General features: G+C 33.2%; 1 protein-coding gene across 4 annotated transcripts; it reads right to left on the bottom strand.

The window, feature by feature from the left end:
- Positions 1 to 814: 814 nt before the first annotated feature.
- LOC136228597 (probable disease resistance protein At4g27220) lies at positions 815 to 10,918 on the bottom strand. 4 transcript variants are annotated; one of them, XR_010688759.1, is made up of 8 exons: positions 10,491 to 10,918; positions 9,256 to 9,307; positions 7,849 to 8,311; positions 5,521 to 7,736; positions 5,108 to 5,401; positions 4,436 to 4,542; positions 4,199 to 4,271; positions 815 to 1,448 (listed from the first exon to the last, which is right to left on the bottom strand). XR_010688759.1 is itself a non-coding variant. In XM_066017026.1 (7 exons), exons 3-6 carry the CDS (start codon positions 8,270 to 8,272, stop codon positions 4,453 to 4,455), a joined length of 3,024 nt encoding a protein of 1,007 aa, XP_065873098.1. In that variant the 5' UTR covers positions 8,273 to 8,311; positions 9,256 to 9,307; positions 10,491 to 10,918; the 3' UTR covers positions 1,464 to 4,271; positions 4,436 to 4,452. The 4 variants fall into 4 exon arrangements, 2 of the variants coding, with proteins under 2 accessions (XP_065873098.1, XP_065873099.1); XR_010688760.1 differs by lacking the exon at positions 815 to 1,448 and having other exon boundaries at positions 1,463 to 4,271; positions 4,349 to 4,542; XM_066017026.1 differs by lacking the exon at positions 815 to 1,448 and having other exon boundaries at positions 1,464 to 4,271.
- Between the last annotated feature and the right edge of the window lie 6,676 nt (positions 10,919 to 17,594).

Here is a 17,594-nt window from a genome sequence, read left to right as displayed (position 1 = left end):
GGTCTTGGCAATCCTTAATCCTTTTACCATGTGCTTTATCATTATTTACACAATCCTATGTTGGGTGATTTGTTTGCCTTCATTTCTATTTAGAAATACTATTCAATATTAATTTAGCTTTTAAAATATTATTTCGCACTTTTACATTTTATAACTGTTGGACGAATTCTGCAAGTGCACGGTTTCGCTTGTATCGATCCCACAAAGAACATATGATAATTTGATTAGAAATTATTGTCTTGATTACATTCGTTTTCTCGAGGTTTATAGGAAATCGTTAATGGTTTAAAATGGTTTAAATTGGTTTCTAATCCTAATTTTGGTTATAGTTAAGATTGCAAGAATTCAAGACTTGTTTACATAAAGCAAGAAAGCAACTTATAACTTTGATCAGATTATTAAGATGTAACAATTTATCGATTAATTCAATTACTGGGCTTCGAACTGCAGACAATCTTTCTACGGTCGGAACAGATTACTACCTTAATCAAATTGGTGTTCTATGTTTAATAAGCTGAGCTATCGATCATATCAACCATAAATCCTAATTCTTTTAAGTGTTCAACAAAGTTTCTATTGAAATGTAATTTGTGTAAAAAGGTTTTTATTGAAAACACCGGTTTATTACTTTTAAGAATATCGCTACATCAGACTCGAAAATAACAACAGTAGAAATAAATTGAATTGAAAAGATAACTTATTAATTTATTATGAATCGAATCAAGTTAACAGAGAAGAAGCTTGGATAGCATTTTAACTAATTTGAGTTCCGGGTTGCCAATCCTTTCCTCAAACTTTGTAGGCTTGTCAGACCCTGGGGCGCTTCAACCGCTGGTTCTTCTCGCCGAATCCTCGAAATAGAGATCGCTGAATCCACTATAGAGTGTAAACTCATCTTCGAACAATACTCGAACTCTAAACGACAACTATAATAACTACATATAGTATCTCAAACTATTTACACAACTTGTAACTTTATAACAAGTTTGTATAACAAAACTAACATAGATTAGAACAACTCAACAACATGAATTATGAATTTCTTCATCTATTTATAATGTTCCAAAAGGTGTATTTGAAGGGTTGTATCCGCTAGTGACGAGTCGCATCTATCCGGATGAAAGAACGTGTCGTTTGGAAATTAACACATGTAAAATATGTCTTGCAAAGTTTCTGTCTCTGTAGAGATTTCAGGAATATCTACCGCGACATAGAGAACAAGGAGGAATGGAAGAAACTCGCGTTGCTAGGCTTCCTGTTAGCATGTCGCGACCGAGATAATGAGAATCTCGGTCGTGACAAACACTTCATGTCACTTCCTTAATTTGATTCCAAAATCTTTGGCGCGGTTTCTGAATTCCCGTACGGGTCTTTTGCTAAAAACATGATTTCTTACTCGTTTTTGCTCCGTTTTAGCTCCTATTTGGATTTTTCCAAATAATTAATACCTTGCACACAAATAACAAATACCAACGTAAAATCTTAACAAAATAATATAAGTAATATATATTACATGAAATTGAATACATTTATGCATGCTAATTTAGGCATATTTTGGGCTTATAAAAAACAAAACAAAATGATACAATACTCTTTTAATACTTCAACTAGTGCAATCTCAAATGTTAGATCTTAGTGCACTCGCCTAAAGTGTGAGTTCTTAAAATCATATGCATAATTTTTTTCTCCTATTTTCCATAAGTTTTTCTCAAAGCACTCTCTTTGATTACATTTGTCAGCCCAATGATCAAGATCACCACAATTAAAACACTTTCCACCCCTCCTTTTTTTTATTTCTTTTTGCAGCAACATTAGGTAAAATAGTCGAAACATGTGCTTAAAGAGAATTAGCACTGGGAGTATGTAATAGAAATTCTGCCTTTTTTGCTGTTGAATGAATCAAACCCTCAACCATTTTCAAGTTGCTCAATAATTCATAGAAACTAATATATGCATGCCCTTTTGAGTGATAAGATTTTGAATCGTTGATTTGAATGTCTCACCAACATTCTTGTATAACAAAGGGGGTAAGAGGTGAATGGGGTATTGATTGCCAGAGGCAGCAATGTCATCCAGAATGGCTTTTAATTTGTGCATATATTCACTGATAGGCATGTCATTCTGTTCAAGTTCTTGTAATTCTAGGCTTAATTGAAATTGTCGAGAATCAGTAATAATTCCATAGACTTGCTCAAGAGCTACCCAAATATCATGAGAATAGTGAAAGCAAGTGATTAAAGGATAGATCTCCTCAGTAAGAGAATGTAACAGTAAAGACATAACAGTGTTCTCAAGATCATCCCAAACAATATAAGCAGGATTGAGTAGCATATTATCAGGACCAGACATAAAGCTACTTCGAGTTAAAAAAAATTGGAGGTGGTGGATTATTGCTAATAATGTGCTCAAACTAATGATGGGATTTTAAAGTGGAAACAATAGCCATTCTCCAAGCTTTGTAGTTATGTTGTATTAATTTGATATGAGTGGATGTATGAGTGGGAGCTGGATGAGTCATGTGAACAGAATTCGTTGTGGAATTAGAATAAACAGGATTCATGGATGAGGAAGGGTATTCATGGTTAGGATGAGGGTTAAAGGTTGGTCCAGGATTGGTAATAAAAGAATCGGAAGCATGATTATGGAATGAGGAGGGTATTTGAGAACTATGATAAGAGGGTGGGGGTCCAAAGCCAGGTCTAATAATTTGTTGAGAATGATTACCTAGTGGATGGAATAGTGGAGGAGCCGTATGATTCTGTCTGCTCCGGGGAATAGCACCAGAATCCTTGTTATCAAATAAATACGTAGATGTTACGGATGATTGCTCCGGAGTGGTGAATGGGGACTCGAATCTCCATCCTGAGGAGGGCTGAAGGGACGAGGCGGAAGCAGTGGCCACTGTAAATTCAGTGCCAAACACCGACTGATCACCGTCGGCAAAAGCAGCCGCAGGGGCAGCCACGGTCGAAAAAATTCCCGGCGGATGCGACGGGTTGAATAGATTCGGATTGATTTCAGATGGTTGTCTGTAGCGGAATTGAGTCGGACATGGAAGGATCGGTTGTTGCTCTTGATAGCATGTTGATAGAAATAGAACATTGATAGAGAGAGTGTCGACGAGAGAGAGAGAGAGAAGTCGACGGGAGAGAGAGAGAGAGAGAATGTAATTGAGTAAAGTCCTTTGATTAGGGTTTCATTGATAAGATTGTATATATATGACAAGTATTGTAAACCTAATAGACTACTGATGAGAACAGTATAATCCTACTATACTTCTGAGAGTATGATACAAGTATAACTCTACAAGTATTAGGAGAGTAATTATCCTGAAGATAATTAGGAGAGATAATATAGAAGATTATCTCTAACAGTGCTTGCTTAGCATTTTTATATGGTGAACTATATCGAGCAACTAAAATAAGTCGGAGAAGCACAAGTGTTTAGGATTTCGCGTCCCAGACAATGCGCATCTAGGACTTAAGAGTCCCAAATAATTTAATTTTTTTTAAGTGTTCGGTACTCTAAGTCTCATAACAGTTCTTTTTCCTGTACGAAAAAACATGTTTAGGAATTAAAGTCCCGGACACTTTACAAAAATTTAAAGTATCCAAGACTCTCTGTCCCAAATAAATAATTCCCGAAGTATACCTAAAAACCCCATAAGATAGCTCTAAAATTAGAAAAAAAAAGTATCGAAATCTTGTAAATACTTGTATTCCATACAACAAACAAGCGTATCTTTAACCCTTTAGTTTTAGAAGATGTATTTTCTTTAATTATCATAGCCATCTTTGTGCTTAAAATCGGCCGTCTTGCAAAATGGTGGGAGGGATTCGAGATTAATAGGTATTGAAGATGTTAGACTATTTTGCTTTTGAGTATTCGGTAGTCATGACATCTCGTTTTTACACCACACAATTGCTTGAAGATGTCTTAAGAGTGAATGATAAATTTGCATTTTTTCTCCTCTTCCTTCGCTACCTGACTGCATCTTATATTTTGGGCCGCGTTCATAAGATGCACTGTTGCTGTCTCGTCAATCATGTTGGACATTTCGGTGGAATTGGGAAAGAAAAACAAAACCTCAATCTCAATCCTCAATTCAACCTCAATTGTTCCAATACCCACTTGTCATTGTAATCCAATTCATGTATAATAGAAAAAATTACAATAAACTCAAATAAGACTGTGTCACCTTTAATGCCGCTTCTTGCTCAAACTTTCTAATCCGACACCAACCAATCCAGACCGAGTTGTTACAACACAACCTGCAATTAATAGAAAGAATTGTAAGCTTCTGCACTCAATTAACAATGAAAACAACTCCCAGAAGACAAAGAATTACCCTAGAATTATATGATAATCAATACGCTTCAAAACCATAATGTGAAACTCATCTGCATGAAGAAGAAGAAGATCGCGTGACACTCACCGTGTATTTTCATTAGCTTAATTGGTAATTTGATGGATTTCATCATCGTTATCGTTATCATTATCAACATCATCATCATCATCCTCCTCAATGTCATTTCCAGTGCCCTGCTTTTCATGATTTAAATTATTATAAAATAAAATCATAAATTTATTAATTTACATTTTTATGCTTGAAAAGATGTATAATACAATTAATATAGTTAATTTGATGAAGCAAAATTTACAATAGGTAAAAAATTTGTACAATTATAAATTTTCCTTCCAAATTCAGTATGACCTACTAGCCACTCTGAATTTCCCTTGAAATCAAAGCTTCCAGTTCTTTGAAGATTTGAATTTTCTAATAATAGGTCATTTTGTCCGAATCTCAACTGTTAATTTAAAAATGAAAGATGATATTTGATTATTTAGTCACTTCTCAAATTTATTTTTAGAGGGTGGAGAAGAGTGAGGGCGAGCCTTGGCGCAACGGTAAACGTTGTTGTCGTGTGATCAAGAGGTCACGGGTTTGAGTCTTAGGAGCGGCCTCTTGCCAAATAAACCGCCCTTTTTTTTCTTTTTAGGGTGGAGAAGAGTCTTTTTTTTAGATGCTCTATAGCAGTAAGACACAAAACAAGAAAATGTAATTAAGACAATAAAGTAAAAAGTTTAAAGAACAGATTAATTGTACCGCCATTTCCTTCACAATTTCATTAAGATCCTCCCCTCCTGCATCATAGCTGAAATTATTTATTAGTAGTCCTTCAAGCCTTGGAGCGTTAAATGATCCGTAAGAGAGACCTTCCATTCTAGTGCATTGATCAATTAGCAATTCTTCTAATGAAGGCAATTCAATTGCATGATTTCCATCATACAAAATTCTAAGCTTAAGCATACCACGGAGTCTCAAAGTTTTTAGTTGAGGGAATATTATGGTATGATCAACTTCTTTCTCATCAGTTTTTGCAATATTTTCTTCCATAATCTGTCAAAAATCACAAATAGGAACTGGTTAGTTTACTATGGAACAATATAGGAACTAATAAATTGTTTACCCTATGCAAAATAATTCAATCGATTATTTAGAAAATTTAGTTAATTCACCTGATTTCCATTATCAACCTGGTCTATGTACAAAATTTCCTCCATTTCTTCACAATCCATAATGAGTATGCAATGCAGTTGCCTCAATTCGGTAGCCACTGAGAGCGGAAACAGATGTTTCAACTTTGGACAATCATATATCTTTATCACACTCAAATTACTAAAGTATATTGGTTCTATCTTTGAGAAATAAGCATATTCGTGCCATATTTCTTTGAGACTATCCATATCTGTTAAACACAAAGTTTCCAGCTGAGACAAGAAAAAAGATGGAATCCGCTCTGCTATTTTATCAACCAAGTCTTCCATTTCATTACATCCAAAAAGGTCCATATCCTTCAATTGTGGAAACCCATTGTCTTCACTAAACTGTAGACACATAAGATTCTTCAAATTTCTCACATATGACAATTTTAAGCTTTCACATTTCCTCAGCAAGCCACTAATCCAACCCACTCTAACATCGGATGCATCCATATCAAATACTTCCAACTCTGCATTTGAATCGTAAGTTCTCCAATCAGAAGTCCCCATACAAATATGAAATCTTGTTAAGCTTTTGACTAAATTCTCTGATAAAATTGAACACTTTCCAACAGCAATTTTTAATGTAGACAGTGGAAGAGATTCTATCTCATCAAGGCTTGCATTCATCCTTCTTCCTCCTTCTTCTTCGCTTCCCCAGCTAGTAAACTTCGGTGACAGGTCCAACTCTTCTAGTTTCACCAATTTCGATAATACACCTGGTGGCATATAATTAAATTCAACTCTGCTGAATTTAAGATGTCTCAGATTGCACAACAGTCCTATCTTCTCTGGAAAAGCATAACAAGACCTATTTGTAGCAAATGCAAGTATTTCTAGATCTTTCAAATCACCATGACCTAACAGATCTCCAATTTTAGATCTCTCAAAATCCTCCCAGTCATTTGATATCTCGTTGATAATCAAAGTTCTAAGTTTCGTTAGCATAGAAAGTGATTGGAACAATAGTGGGACTTGCAAAACTAGAACTTTTAGCTCTTTCAACCCTTCAAAAATGCCAATTGGGAGCCCAACCCCATCATCCTTCAATATGAGGTGTAGCAGTTCAAGCTTTGGACATCTCAGATCAAGAGGGTGCTCGTTGATTTTGTTACACACAAATGAAATGGCACTACAATTTTCATATTGACTTGTCTCTGGCCACTTTTCCATAACCTGCTCACATCCCACTATATATGGATGTCTATCTTTCGAAGAAATTGATATTGCAAAATCGCGTAAAATATCATGCATTTTGACACTATCATCGTCCTCACCATCAAGCAACAAAAACGATTTCTTTACTTTATGAATGATGGATTCAACTCTATCTCTTGCATCACTCATGCTTACCACATTTTCAAATAATTGTAACCCTTTCCCATAACAGACCAAGTATTCAACTGGAATATTATGATCTTCAGGGAACAAGCAACAAAGACGAAAACATGATTGAGCTTCGTGATCATTCAAGAGATCATAACTCAACTGAATCCTAGAATATACTTTCTCCATTCCTGCGATGCTTAGGAGATTCGACTTCTGTAGCTTTAGGAGCGAGTCATTCCAAGTAGCTTTGGCTTCGTGCTTCAAAGCTGTAGCAAGAGTTACAATGACAATAGGCAAGCCGCCGCATTCATCTGCAACCTTTCTTGCTGTATCATGCAACTTTAACTTTTCAATAGATTCCATTGCTATCTCTTTGAACAAACCCCAAGCTTCTTCATTGGTCAAAACATTGATAACACAGTTTGGCTCACTTCCCATTCTCTGGCACACATCTTTCTTTCTGGAAGTCAACAAGATTTTCAATTTTGCTCTTGGAAGTCCAATTGCTTCAAAATCCAGTTCCTCCCAAACATCATCTAGTATCAAAAGGATGCTCTTATCATTAATCAAAAGCCATTCAATTAGCTTATTTGATGTTTCCAGCTCTTCGCTTCCAATTTTCAATTCTAAGCTAGACGCGATATTACCTCGTATTTTCCTTGGGTTAGGATTCTGGGACACTGTTACCATTACAACCTTGTCAAATAAATGATCACTTTCTACTCTCTGAATAAGCTTCTTTACCAGCAAGGTTTTACCCGTGCCTCCCATGCCAGAAATGCTACACATCCTCACCTTTTCATCCTTTAATGCCTCCCAAACTTCATTCACAACTGATGCCCTCGACCCAAAATGCATAAAACCTGTCAGTAATCGTCAAAATAGCATAATTAAGAAACATATATATGTTATTCTGCTGTTAGGTGTAAATGTAAAAAGTTTCTAAAACTATGTCATTCTAGGTAAATTCCCAACCTTTAAGGTCGAATGTAGGTCCTAATTTTGGTGCTGGACGATCAAAGACAGTACCAAAATTTGGTGCAGTTTGGATGTCTTCATTGATCTTCTGTGCCATCTTCCAAGCATGTTTACTTGTGGAATAACGCGACCATGATATTTTATTTCCAGAGAATATTTTCTGAGCTTTTTGATGAAGCTGGTCTGCTTCAGACTGCCAATGAACAGTAGTAGAGCTAACATCTTTCAGCTTCCTGTTAGTATCTTCTATAAAACGACTAGCGTCAATCCTCTTGGAATCCAATTTTTTTGCTGCAACTTCTAGGCTCTTGACATTTTGCTTGTATTTATAGAGGTAGCCAATGTGTTTTTTTATTTTGGCCAGCGACGAAGTTGTAGCTTCAGTAGCAACTGCGATTCCCAAATCAGTAAGAGGGTCCATTTTCTTAAATCTCTCACCAAGTCTTTGAAACTGTGAGATCTGAAACACCAATTGTTTAATATGAGGCTAAGTTCACAAAACAACATGTATGTATTATAGTCTTATCATCATTTTTCTTAAAATAAACAGCGTTATCTCGATTGATTCCTATACAATGTCAAGGAACCAATTAACCAAAAAACTTAAACAAATAGTTAAGCTCAATGATTACAATTTGAGTTAATTTATCACAACAATGAAGTCTAATGAGATATTTAGGTGAACAAATACAAGTCTTTCACATTCCATGTTAATTGGGAATGACAAATTTTTAATTTTATGTATCAAGGTTTGTTGAAGGACCAATTGACTTAAAAGTTTAAGATAATAGGTAAGACCCAATAAAAGCTTTCATTATTACCTCTTACACACCCATGCATATTTGAAGGGTCTATTACACAGCCACATCTTACAGTGTGTTGAAATTCCATTAACAAATGGAGTTGTTTGGATTTTAACTCTTAACTACTTAGTCTAAGAAGCATTGATATTGTATCAAAGAACCAACCTAAAAAAGTGCTATTCTTAGGACTTACCTAAAAGCTTAAGGTGATAGGTAAAGTCCAAAAATTGCTTTTATTATTACCTCTGACAAGTTCAAGCTAAAACTGAATAAATAGAAGTTATAGAACAAATGAAAAGAAATTAACTTGTATGTATTTGGTCCAAAAATGAATTAAACAAATTGTTCATTTTGGTTTATGAAGAAAACAAAGCTAAGAAAATAAGTAAGCAAAAACTCCAGATACTATTAGCCGGAGAAATATTAATGACTATCTATAAGTTTACAAGATAATTAAAAGCCATAAAATCAATAATTAGGACATTAGTACACAACATACTATAACTTACAGCAATGCTCAACTAACTTCTGTTCTTTTTCAGTAATAGAACAGGTTTTAGTACCAAGTTAACTAAATTATTGACAACATAATATAACTTACAAATCAATCCACGTATAGCACTTTCTTGTGAAAGTATATGTGATTCCACCTCCTGAAATATTTTAAAAAATAAATAAGTAAAATAAAGTTGCTGCAACATATAAGTTCATTAGAAATTTGTAATATTGCATCACAAAAAGGAAATAGAACTAGTTACCAAATAAACTCTCCAAAATTATCAGACAGAATCTCAAAGATAAAATAAGTAAATGAAGAGGAATGCTTTTAGGTTTATTATTGCAAGATTCTAAGCGTTGTAAAGAAATTTACATAAGTTATAAGTCCAAAGTCTTGTTAATTAAATACAAACCCACATGTTGATTTTATATTTATATGAAGTTTTATTTTAGCAGTTTTTTTATGCAAAGATCAATTAAGACTCCAAAGCAAACAAGTTTTTCCATGCGAAGCAATCTCCTACTTACCTAATTACATATTTAAAGATTCACACTTGCTATTAGTATAATGATTTCTGCACCAATTATTATATTTTTTTCATAAAAAACGATTTGACAGTTGACTTATATATATGAAATGATAAAAATATGTCAATTATTGGTTCAATAGACTAAGCAATGACCATATCCTATTAATTTACAAATAATTGAGACTAATGCATTTTCTTTTCTTTATATATTTCTTTCTTCTTGTCTTATATCATCCGTTTACTGGATCTAAAGGAAAGGATTCCCAAAGGAAAAGCCAAAATTGGAAATTGAGATTAAAGCACTCAACCAACAACTTAAAAATCAATTGAACAAAAGAATGCAAAGAACATAATTATAATCATCAAATTGAAAACCAAGTTTGTTGTATAGAAGGTTAAACATGCAGGGATCAAGCTTTCAAATTTATAAGTAATTATGCATTTCACTTGTTTCAACTTTTGACATACTTCTAAGGGTAATTTCATCGAACAGGTTATGGGCAATGCTAAAGATACTATATAAACAGACTTGAAGATTGAGGATAGGAACCTGCAAGCTTAGCTAGGTAACAAAATCTAACAAAGAAGAGGGCCAACAATACTTGTCATATCCAGCAGTACCTTCATGATGTGTGGGAAATATCAATTAAGTAGTTTTAGCTTATTAGTCTGTGTTTTTGAAGTTAATTAATTAGTGGGTCTGTTTGGATGAAGTACACGTGTACGTTAGTCCATTATATCGTTTAGCTAATCTGTTAGGAAGAATGCGAGGTGTAAGACTATATAGTGGAAATATTGTATTTGGTACCTTTTATGCCGATTAATAGAAAGTTCATGTTCTTCCTCCTTAGATTTCTCTCTGTTTCTTTCTCCCCTTTTTTTAGCTTAATTTACCAGGCATCACTTCATTAATCTCCAAGTAAAGCAACCCTGAATTCTTCTTGTTCAGTTCTCCATCGAAAAATACAGCTAGAGATTCGTGCTTTGGGCATATCTTTCTCTCAATCTTAACAATTTCTCCCACGACCCTAGCCCAGTTTCTCGAATTTCTCTGTAGCTCCACCATAACCATAGTGAAATTTTCTCTGTTTTGCTAACAGAGTGTAACAAGAGCAAGTGTAGCGACACATTGACAAATTTGGTTGTAACCTTCCAAAATAACAATCTCTTCTAATAAAATGTCATTTTTCCAACACTTATTGTGCAGAGGAAGCTCATAAACCTTCATCCAGAGGGTTTAGAGAGCTGAAAAACGGGTTAGAGAGGAGGGAAAAGAAAAGGCCAGTGAATGAGTGAGCCAAATGTCTAAGGTCCTGTTTTTTAAAACTCAACTCAATCTTACTAGCGGCCCGGTGCATTACGCGTTCCGGCTGAGCGATAGTACGGGGAGATGTCCCATCACAAAGGTGTATAAATAATAATAAATTATATATAAATAATTATAATTATAATAATTAATGATAAATTAGCCAACTAAACCGAATGCTACTAAACTGAATTGAATTAAATGCAACTGAATTAAAATTACTGATACTGAAATTACGTGACAAAGAATATGACCTAAGAGTTACCTACAGTGTTCAAGAAAAATGTTGTTTGGAATGGATATGTTTCTTCTAGCTGCTCAAAAATCGAAAATTCCTTGCGATTTTTTCACATAAGCTTTCTGGTTATTTCTTTGGCCGTCTAACTATTTGTTTTGGCCGGCTGAGACGCATGAACACCAGTGAAAACAAAAAAAAACGCTTTTTTAATTATTTAATTATTTTATAATTTCTTGTTTATGATAATTTAGTTTTTAATATTGTCGCATGATATTTTTATTGAACTATGTTTATTATTTTTGGATATTTTTATTTAATCGTGTTTTCTACTTATTTTAATTATATGGTTTAACACTCCAAGTAAAATTTCAAAATCCAATCTCATGAATTATTAAACACATAACTTTACAGAAAAGTTAGTTTTAAGAGCTTTTTCTCTTCTGGTTAAAAGTTCAGTAACAACTAGCATCAGTGGCGAATACAGGATTACTCGATTGGGGAGCCGATTTTACATGTGCGTTCGGGGAAAAAAATTTGCTAAATGGAACTTGTTTAATTTTATTTTATTTTTTGTATATATATGTGTTATAATTTGAATGGTCAAGAACCAATTTTAAGTATTAATGTACAATTTTAAAAAAATTGGATTTAGGGAGGGCTAAACATGTAAAAAAATTAAAAATTTTGATTTCAGATGGCCTACCAGACCAAAAAAATTAATAATTTGGATTTAGGCCTAAGAAGCAAAAAAAAATTAGAAATTTGGATCTATAGAGGCTTAACAGACAAAAAAAAAATAGAAATTTAGATTTTAGGAAGGTCTAACAAGCCAAAAAAAAATTAAAAATTTGGATTTATGGAGTACCTAATAGGTCCAAAATATTGAAATTTTGAATTTTGGACAAATTTAACACGTAATGGGATATATTTAATTTTTTTATTAGTTCAATGCTAGTTTCTAAAAAAAATTATAACATTTTTACATTTTTTTATTTTTAGTTTTAAAATTTTAAAATTTAATTTAGAAATTCAGTTGTTGGAGTCTCAAAAATAAGAAATTATTTTTTTAATGGAAAAGACATAATAAAAATGAGTTCAAAAGTGTTATGAAAATAAATAAATTAATTAACAATAGTAACATAATTTTATAATTATTGAAAAATAAAATTTAAATAAATAAACAAGCAAATGTTTTCAACCATCTCATCTACCTTTAAATAGTGAAACATTACTACATAGAGTCTATATAGACTATTACTAATATTAGGGGGCCGAAACTACTCGTAACCATGGAAGTTTCGGCGGTCGGAGGGGCCTGGGCCCCCTGTATCCGCCCCTGATCATATGCAAATTGAAGAAACACGATGGCGATTAATTAAGTTTTTAATAATATATGTCCAATGTCGTTTTGATTAAGAATGTCTCGCTATTGAGGAGTTTTTTTTCTTTGAGGTTTCTTTTCCTAATTTTGTTTGTTCTTATTTCTTTCTCTGATCATGGAATCCATGAATGAGTCGCTTGCAAAAATTCTTTTAAGTAGACAGGCTAGTACGAATGCTTGGTATTAGCTATGAGATAATAAAAAAGGTGTTACCTTGTCAATAAGGGATATAAGCTTATTTCCAATCAAGTTCTAGAATAAGGTGATGTTAATTCTGCTTTGTGTAAAAAAATTGGAAGATTGCAGTCCCCTCCCCCTCCCCTCAAGTTAAAGATATCATTTGGCGGTCAAAATTTTCATGTCTTCCTACGAGAACTGCTCTTAAATCACACCATGTTCCTATCTCTGAGATTTGTCCTTTTCTGGTGTTTATGATGAAACTTCTTATCACATTCTTATAACTTGATCGATTGATAAACAAATGTGGGGTTTTTCGTCCATAGGCGATATCAATCCTCTTTTCTTTAATCTGGTAGGTTTCTAGTCTTATATTTTGGAACATAAGAATATCTCTGATTTTCTCTGTTGGAGATTTGGCGAAATAGAAATCATATGGTCTGGCACAATCATCCTTCACCAATGGGTATGATTTTTAGTTCGGCGACTACTCTTCTTTCTCCCTAGTCTCTCTACCATTCATCGTTGTCTCCTTTAGGGTCCTCTCCACCTTCTCCAATTAAATAATTTCCACCTCCTTTTGGCTCGTTTAAGTGTAATATTGACACTGCTCTTTTTCATATTTCTCAACGAGTTATTTTTTTGGTTTAACAGACTCTGTTGGTTTTATTCACGCTCGAAATGGCAGTCTGCCTTTTATAGTGAGGGTCTTAGTACCCGGAAAGCTTTGAGCTGGTTGAAGGATAATGGCTTTCAAAATGTTATTAAGGAATCTGATTCTCAACTTTTATTCAATTCTATCGCGATCAAGAGAATGTGAATTATATGTTAGGTTTTATTGTTTCTGATTGTAAATCCCTTATAACGAAAAATCATAACTGTTGTGTTCGGTTTGTCAAGAGATTTGTGAATCTAGTACCTCATACTTTAGCTAGAACGACTGTTCTATGTAAAATTACAGAGATTGGAGTGCTTTACCCTCCCTTTCTTATATTGGTTTTGAGAAGTAATCAATAAATTTTTTATTTTCTTTTAAAAAACAATCTCTTCTAATAGTTATTATTATTTTCAATTAATTATTACAAATTTTGTGAGATTCACATGTCCTATTCACTTTATTTATATTTAGTTAATAATTTTTTATCTAATAAAATAATTAATTCAATATTTATTATTATTTTCGTAAAAATTATTATTTAAATATTATAATTATTAATTGAATAAAGTTATTGAGTGCTTCATAATTATTTATCAATTGAATAAAAAGTCTTGAACTAAAAAAATGTCGACTGATTAATAATTATTAATTGAAAAAAAAACTCTTTGAATAATTATTATTAATTGAAAAAAAGTATATTAGAAAAAAGTTTAAAACTTAACCTGCATAATTGAAAGCCCGAGATTTCATAACAAAAATAACATAACAGTTTATGATTATCAATCATTAAGGTTGGTGACTCTGAAAAGTTTTCATATATGCCCGACCAGATCGAGTTTGAGATTGATATCGCTCGCTCTACTATGGATCTGTAAATCTCTTGCGAGGAAATCTTCAAAATCACGAGCAAGTCCTTGTCAAAGGTCTTTAATATCGGGTGGTTCGAATACTTTTAGATGATAGGTAAATCCATTCAGAATCAAGATCCAAACACAAACCACCTGAATGATTGGGTGAAGGTTCAAGATAGGTACATATTTTAGAGCGATAAACAAATTTATGTTTGTTATAAGAATGTAAGAATGGATAAATTGCACAACCAAAAGTCCGCAATTTGGAATAGTTAGGATTAACACGAAACAAAAGGAATGATGGGGACTCGTTCTTTAAAACATGGGTAGGAAAAATGTTGATTAAACGAACACTATGTAAATTTGCATAATTCCAAACTTTTAATGATAAATAGGCATTTGCAAGCAGAGTTAATGGAATATCAACAATGTGTCTAATTTTTCTTTCGACAATGTTGTTTTTTCGACAATGTTGTTTTGGGCATGAGTGTGTCAGCAAGCAATTTTGTGTAAAATGTCTTTCTGTTTAAAGAAATATTGCAATTTTTGGAATTCACCACCAAAGTCAGAATATAAATTCTTAAGACAGACATTAAATTGATTGACAATTATAGCATAAAACGCATGAAAAATTGTAAACACATCACTTTTTAGATTCAACACAAAAAAAAATCCAAGAGAATCTGATGAAATCGTCAATAAAAATGAAAAAATAGCAATGTCCCAAATTGAGGCCTGACCTCAAACATCAACATGAATGTTTTTCAAAGAAAATTGACTAGTCCTACAAATTAAAATTAAAGGCTTACGAGATGCCTTTCCGAATGTACAAAAAACACACATCTCGTGAGACCCAAAAGCTTGGAGTTTATTCTTACGAACAATACTACTAACTCTTGAATTTTGGCAGTGTCCAAACCTTGCATGTCATCTTGCAAAATGAACCGCCTTACTAACAAGGGCTTGCTTCAAATTTGATGGCAAGACATACAAATCCTCCTTACTTGGACCACGTAATAGGATTGCCTATGTTTCCTGATCCTTAACAAGAAAAAGAATTAGGTCAAAATTCAAAGAAGCAAGAATTGTCTTTAGTAAACTTTTGTATAAAAAGCAAATTAGTCAATTTTGGAAGAAGCAAAACATCATTCAATTGGAAATTTTTAATATTAGAAGTACGAGAATGAGAAATTGTCATACATTGCCCATTACCAACATAAACATTGTCATAACCATTATAAGAGACCGGGTTATGAACTTGAGATTGATCAGCAGTCATATAGTGTGTAGCACCCGTATCAGGATACGATGGTTGTGATTCACCAAAATAAAGTGCTTGGTGATGTTGTTAAGCAAGGTGAGCTTGTGACTGAGGATTGGCACCCCGACCACGAGATCGGTTCATGGAGGATCCCTTATTGCGCTTGTTCTGACTGCACTTGTTTGCACACTGATTAGTATCTCCATAAATAAAATAGAGCCCTCTTTTTACTAGATCGAGCAACTATAGTCTAAGGACCAGATTTAGTGCTAATATTGGCTAAGGCCATAGGTCCAGAGGCCTTTCCTTTCAACAGAATCTCATAGGAAACCAATTAATGATACAGTTTATGAAAATCCAGTTCAGTAGCAGAATATGATACAATTGAATATAATTGATGAATGATCGTATTATAGTATAGCTATTCACGGAAAGGTAAAATGTCAAATATGTATTATATATATATGGAAAAATACAAAAATAAACCTTGTGATTTGTCTGATTTGCAAAAACAGTTCTCATGGTTTAAAAGTTTGCAAACAAGGATCTACAGACCCCTATTTGTAAACTTTTAAACCACTATGGTTGTTGTGGTGAAGCTCTTAACCTGTTGGTTGAGAGCTTACCTATGACTGTAGAGATTATGTGTTCGAATCACATTGGGGCTGGATGGATTGAGGCTTTTTCTTTGTCTTTAATGATTATCGAATATAATAGTTGTTTCTCCACCACTTATTTTGATAAGTCAAAATATTTAACTTAACATTTTAAGTTAAACATTATCAACTAATATTTTTTATAAAAGTTACGTCATTCAATATTTCAGCACTTAAAATTCACTACTTATTTTTTCAGCACTTAATTTTCAGTTTTATCAAACAGCACCTAAAACATGCAAATTATATATGCATGTTTGAAAATTGGAATATCAAGGTTTGGAAACAATTGAAAATGTAATTTTTTTATTTAGATAATTATTATTAATAAATTATTTTAGATGTGTCCGACCATCCTCAAACCTAAAAATCAAATAAATTATTAAAAAATTAAATAAATTTAGATTATATATTTATAATGTTATTTTTAAATAATTTATTATGTTTTTTACTTCCGTTATTAAGTCATTATATTCATTTTTAATTTTATTTAGAAAGTTGTCTTTTAATTACTAAGGTTGGTTGGTAGCACCACCACCACCAATAACAAAGTCTTAGTCCCAAAATGATTCGGGATCGGCTAACATGAATCATCGTATAAAATCGTGAAATCAAGTCTATCCATTACCATATTTTCCTCAATCCCCAATAAACTCATATAACTCTCGATCACCCTTCTCCAAGTTTGCTTAGGTATTCCCCTACCCCTCATCACTACATCCCTTTGCCACTTTTCAGTCCTCCTAACCGGCGCATCAAGCGCTCTTCGTCTTACATGGCCAAACCACCTTAGTCGGTTTTCCCTCATTTTATTCTCAATAGATGTAACCCCTACTTTTGTCCTAATTATTTCATTACTCATCCGATCATTTCTTGTATGACCACACATCCATCTCAATATACGCATCTCTGCCACCGATATCTTATGAATGTGACAATGTTTCACTGCCCAACACTCTGTACCATATAACAATGATGGTTTGATTGCCGTGCGAGTAGAATTTTCCCTTCAATCTATTAGGCATGTCGGAGTCACAAATTAAACCCGTAGCACCAAAAAAAAAAGTTTGTTGGTTAAGAGTTTCAAGGATTATCTGAAATGTGTTTGACGAATCTCGAACCAATAAATTTTGACATTGTGCGGGATCGAATTGTGCGGAATCGAACCTCAAACATAGAGATTTAACCCCTATCACTCGGACCTATCCTAGCTCGCTTCAACGAATCTCAAGTGGAATAATTGAATTTATTTTATAAAAAAGACAATTCAGTTCAAATTAATTAATTAATTAATCTATTATTTCAAAATAGTTAGCCACTAACTACACGATATAGAGAAATATATTTTTTTAGACCGAAAAATATATATTATTTTTTGGTTTAT

This window comes from Euphorbia lathyris, chromosome 5 (assembly GCF_963576675.1).
Source record: "Euphorbia lathyris chromosome 5, ddEupLath1.1, whole genome shotgun sequence".
Classification (NCBI taxonomy): domain Eukaryota; kingdom Viridiplantae; phylum Streptophyta; class Magnoliopsida; order Malpighiales; family Euphorbiaceae; genus Euphorbia; species Euphorbia lathyris.
The sequence above is the reverse complement of the archived record's forward strand: the minus strand, read 5'-3'. Positions and strand labels throughout refer to the sequence as shown.

What these genes read in the sequence shown, in the direction of transcription:
- LOC136228597 (XM_066017026.1), bottom strand. Translation starts at nt 8,272, where the DNA reads ATGGACCCTCTTACTGATTTGGGAATCGCAGTTGCTACTGAAGCTACA. An exon ending in AGGTTGATAATGGAAATCAG is followed by an intron (nt 5,402 to 5,520) that starts GTGAATTAACTA and finishes GATTTTTGACAG; the next exon opens with ATTATGGAAGAAAATATTGC. An exon ending in AAATTGTGAAGGAAATGGCG is followed by an intron (nt 4,543 to 5,107) that starts GTACAATTAATC and finishes CATGAAAAGCAG; the next exon opens with GGCACTGGAAATGACATTGA.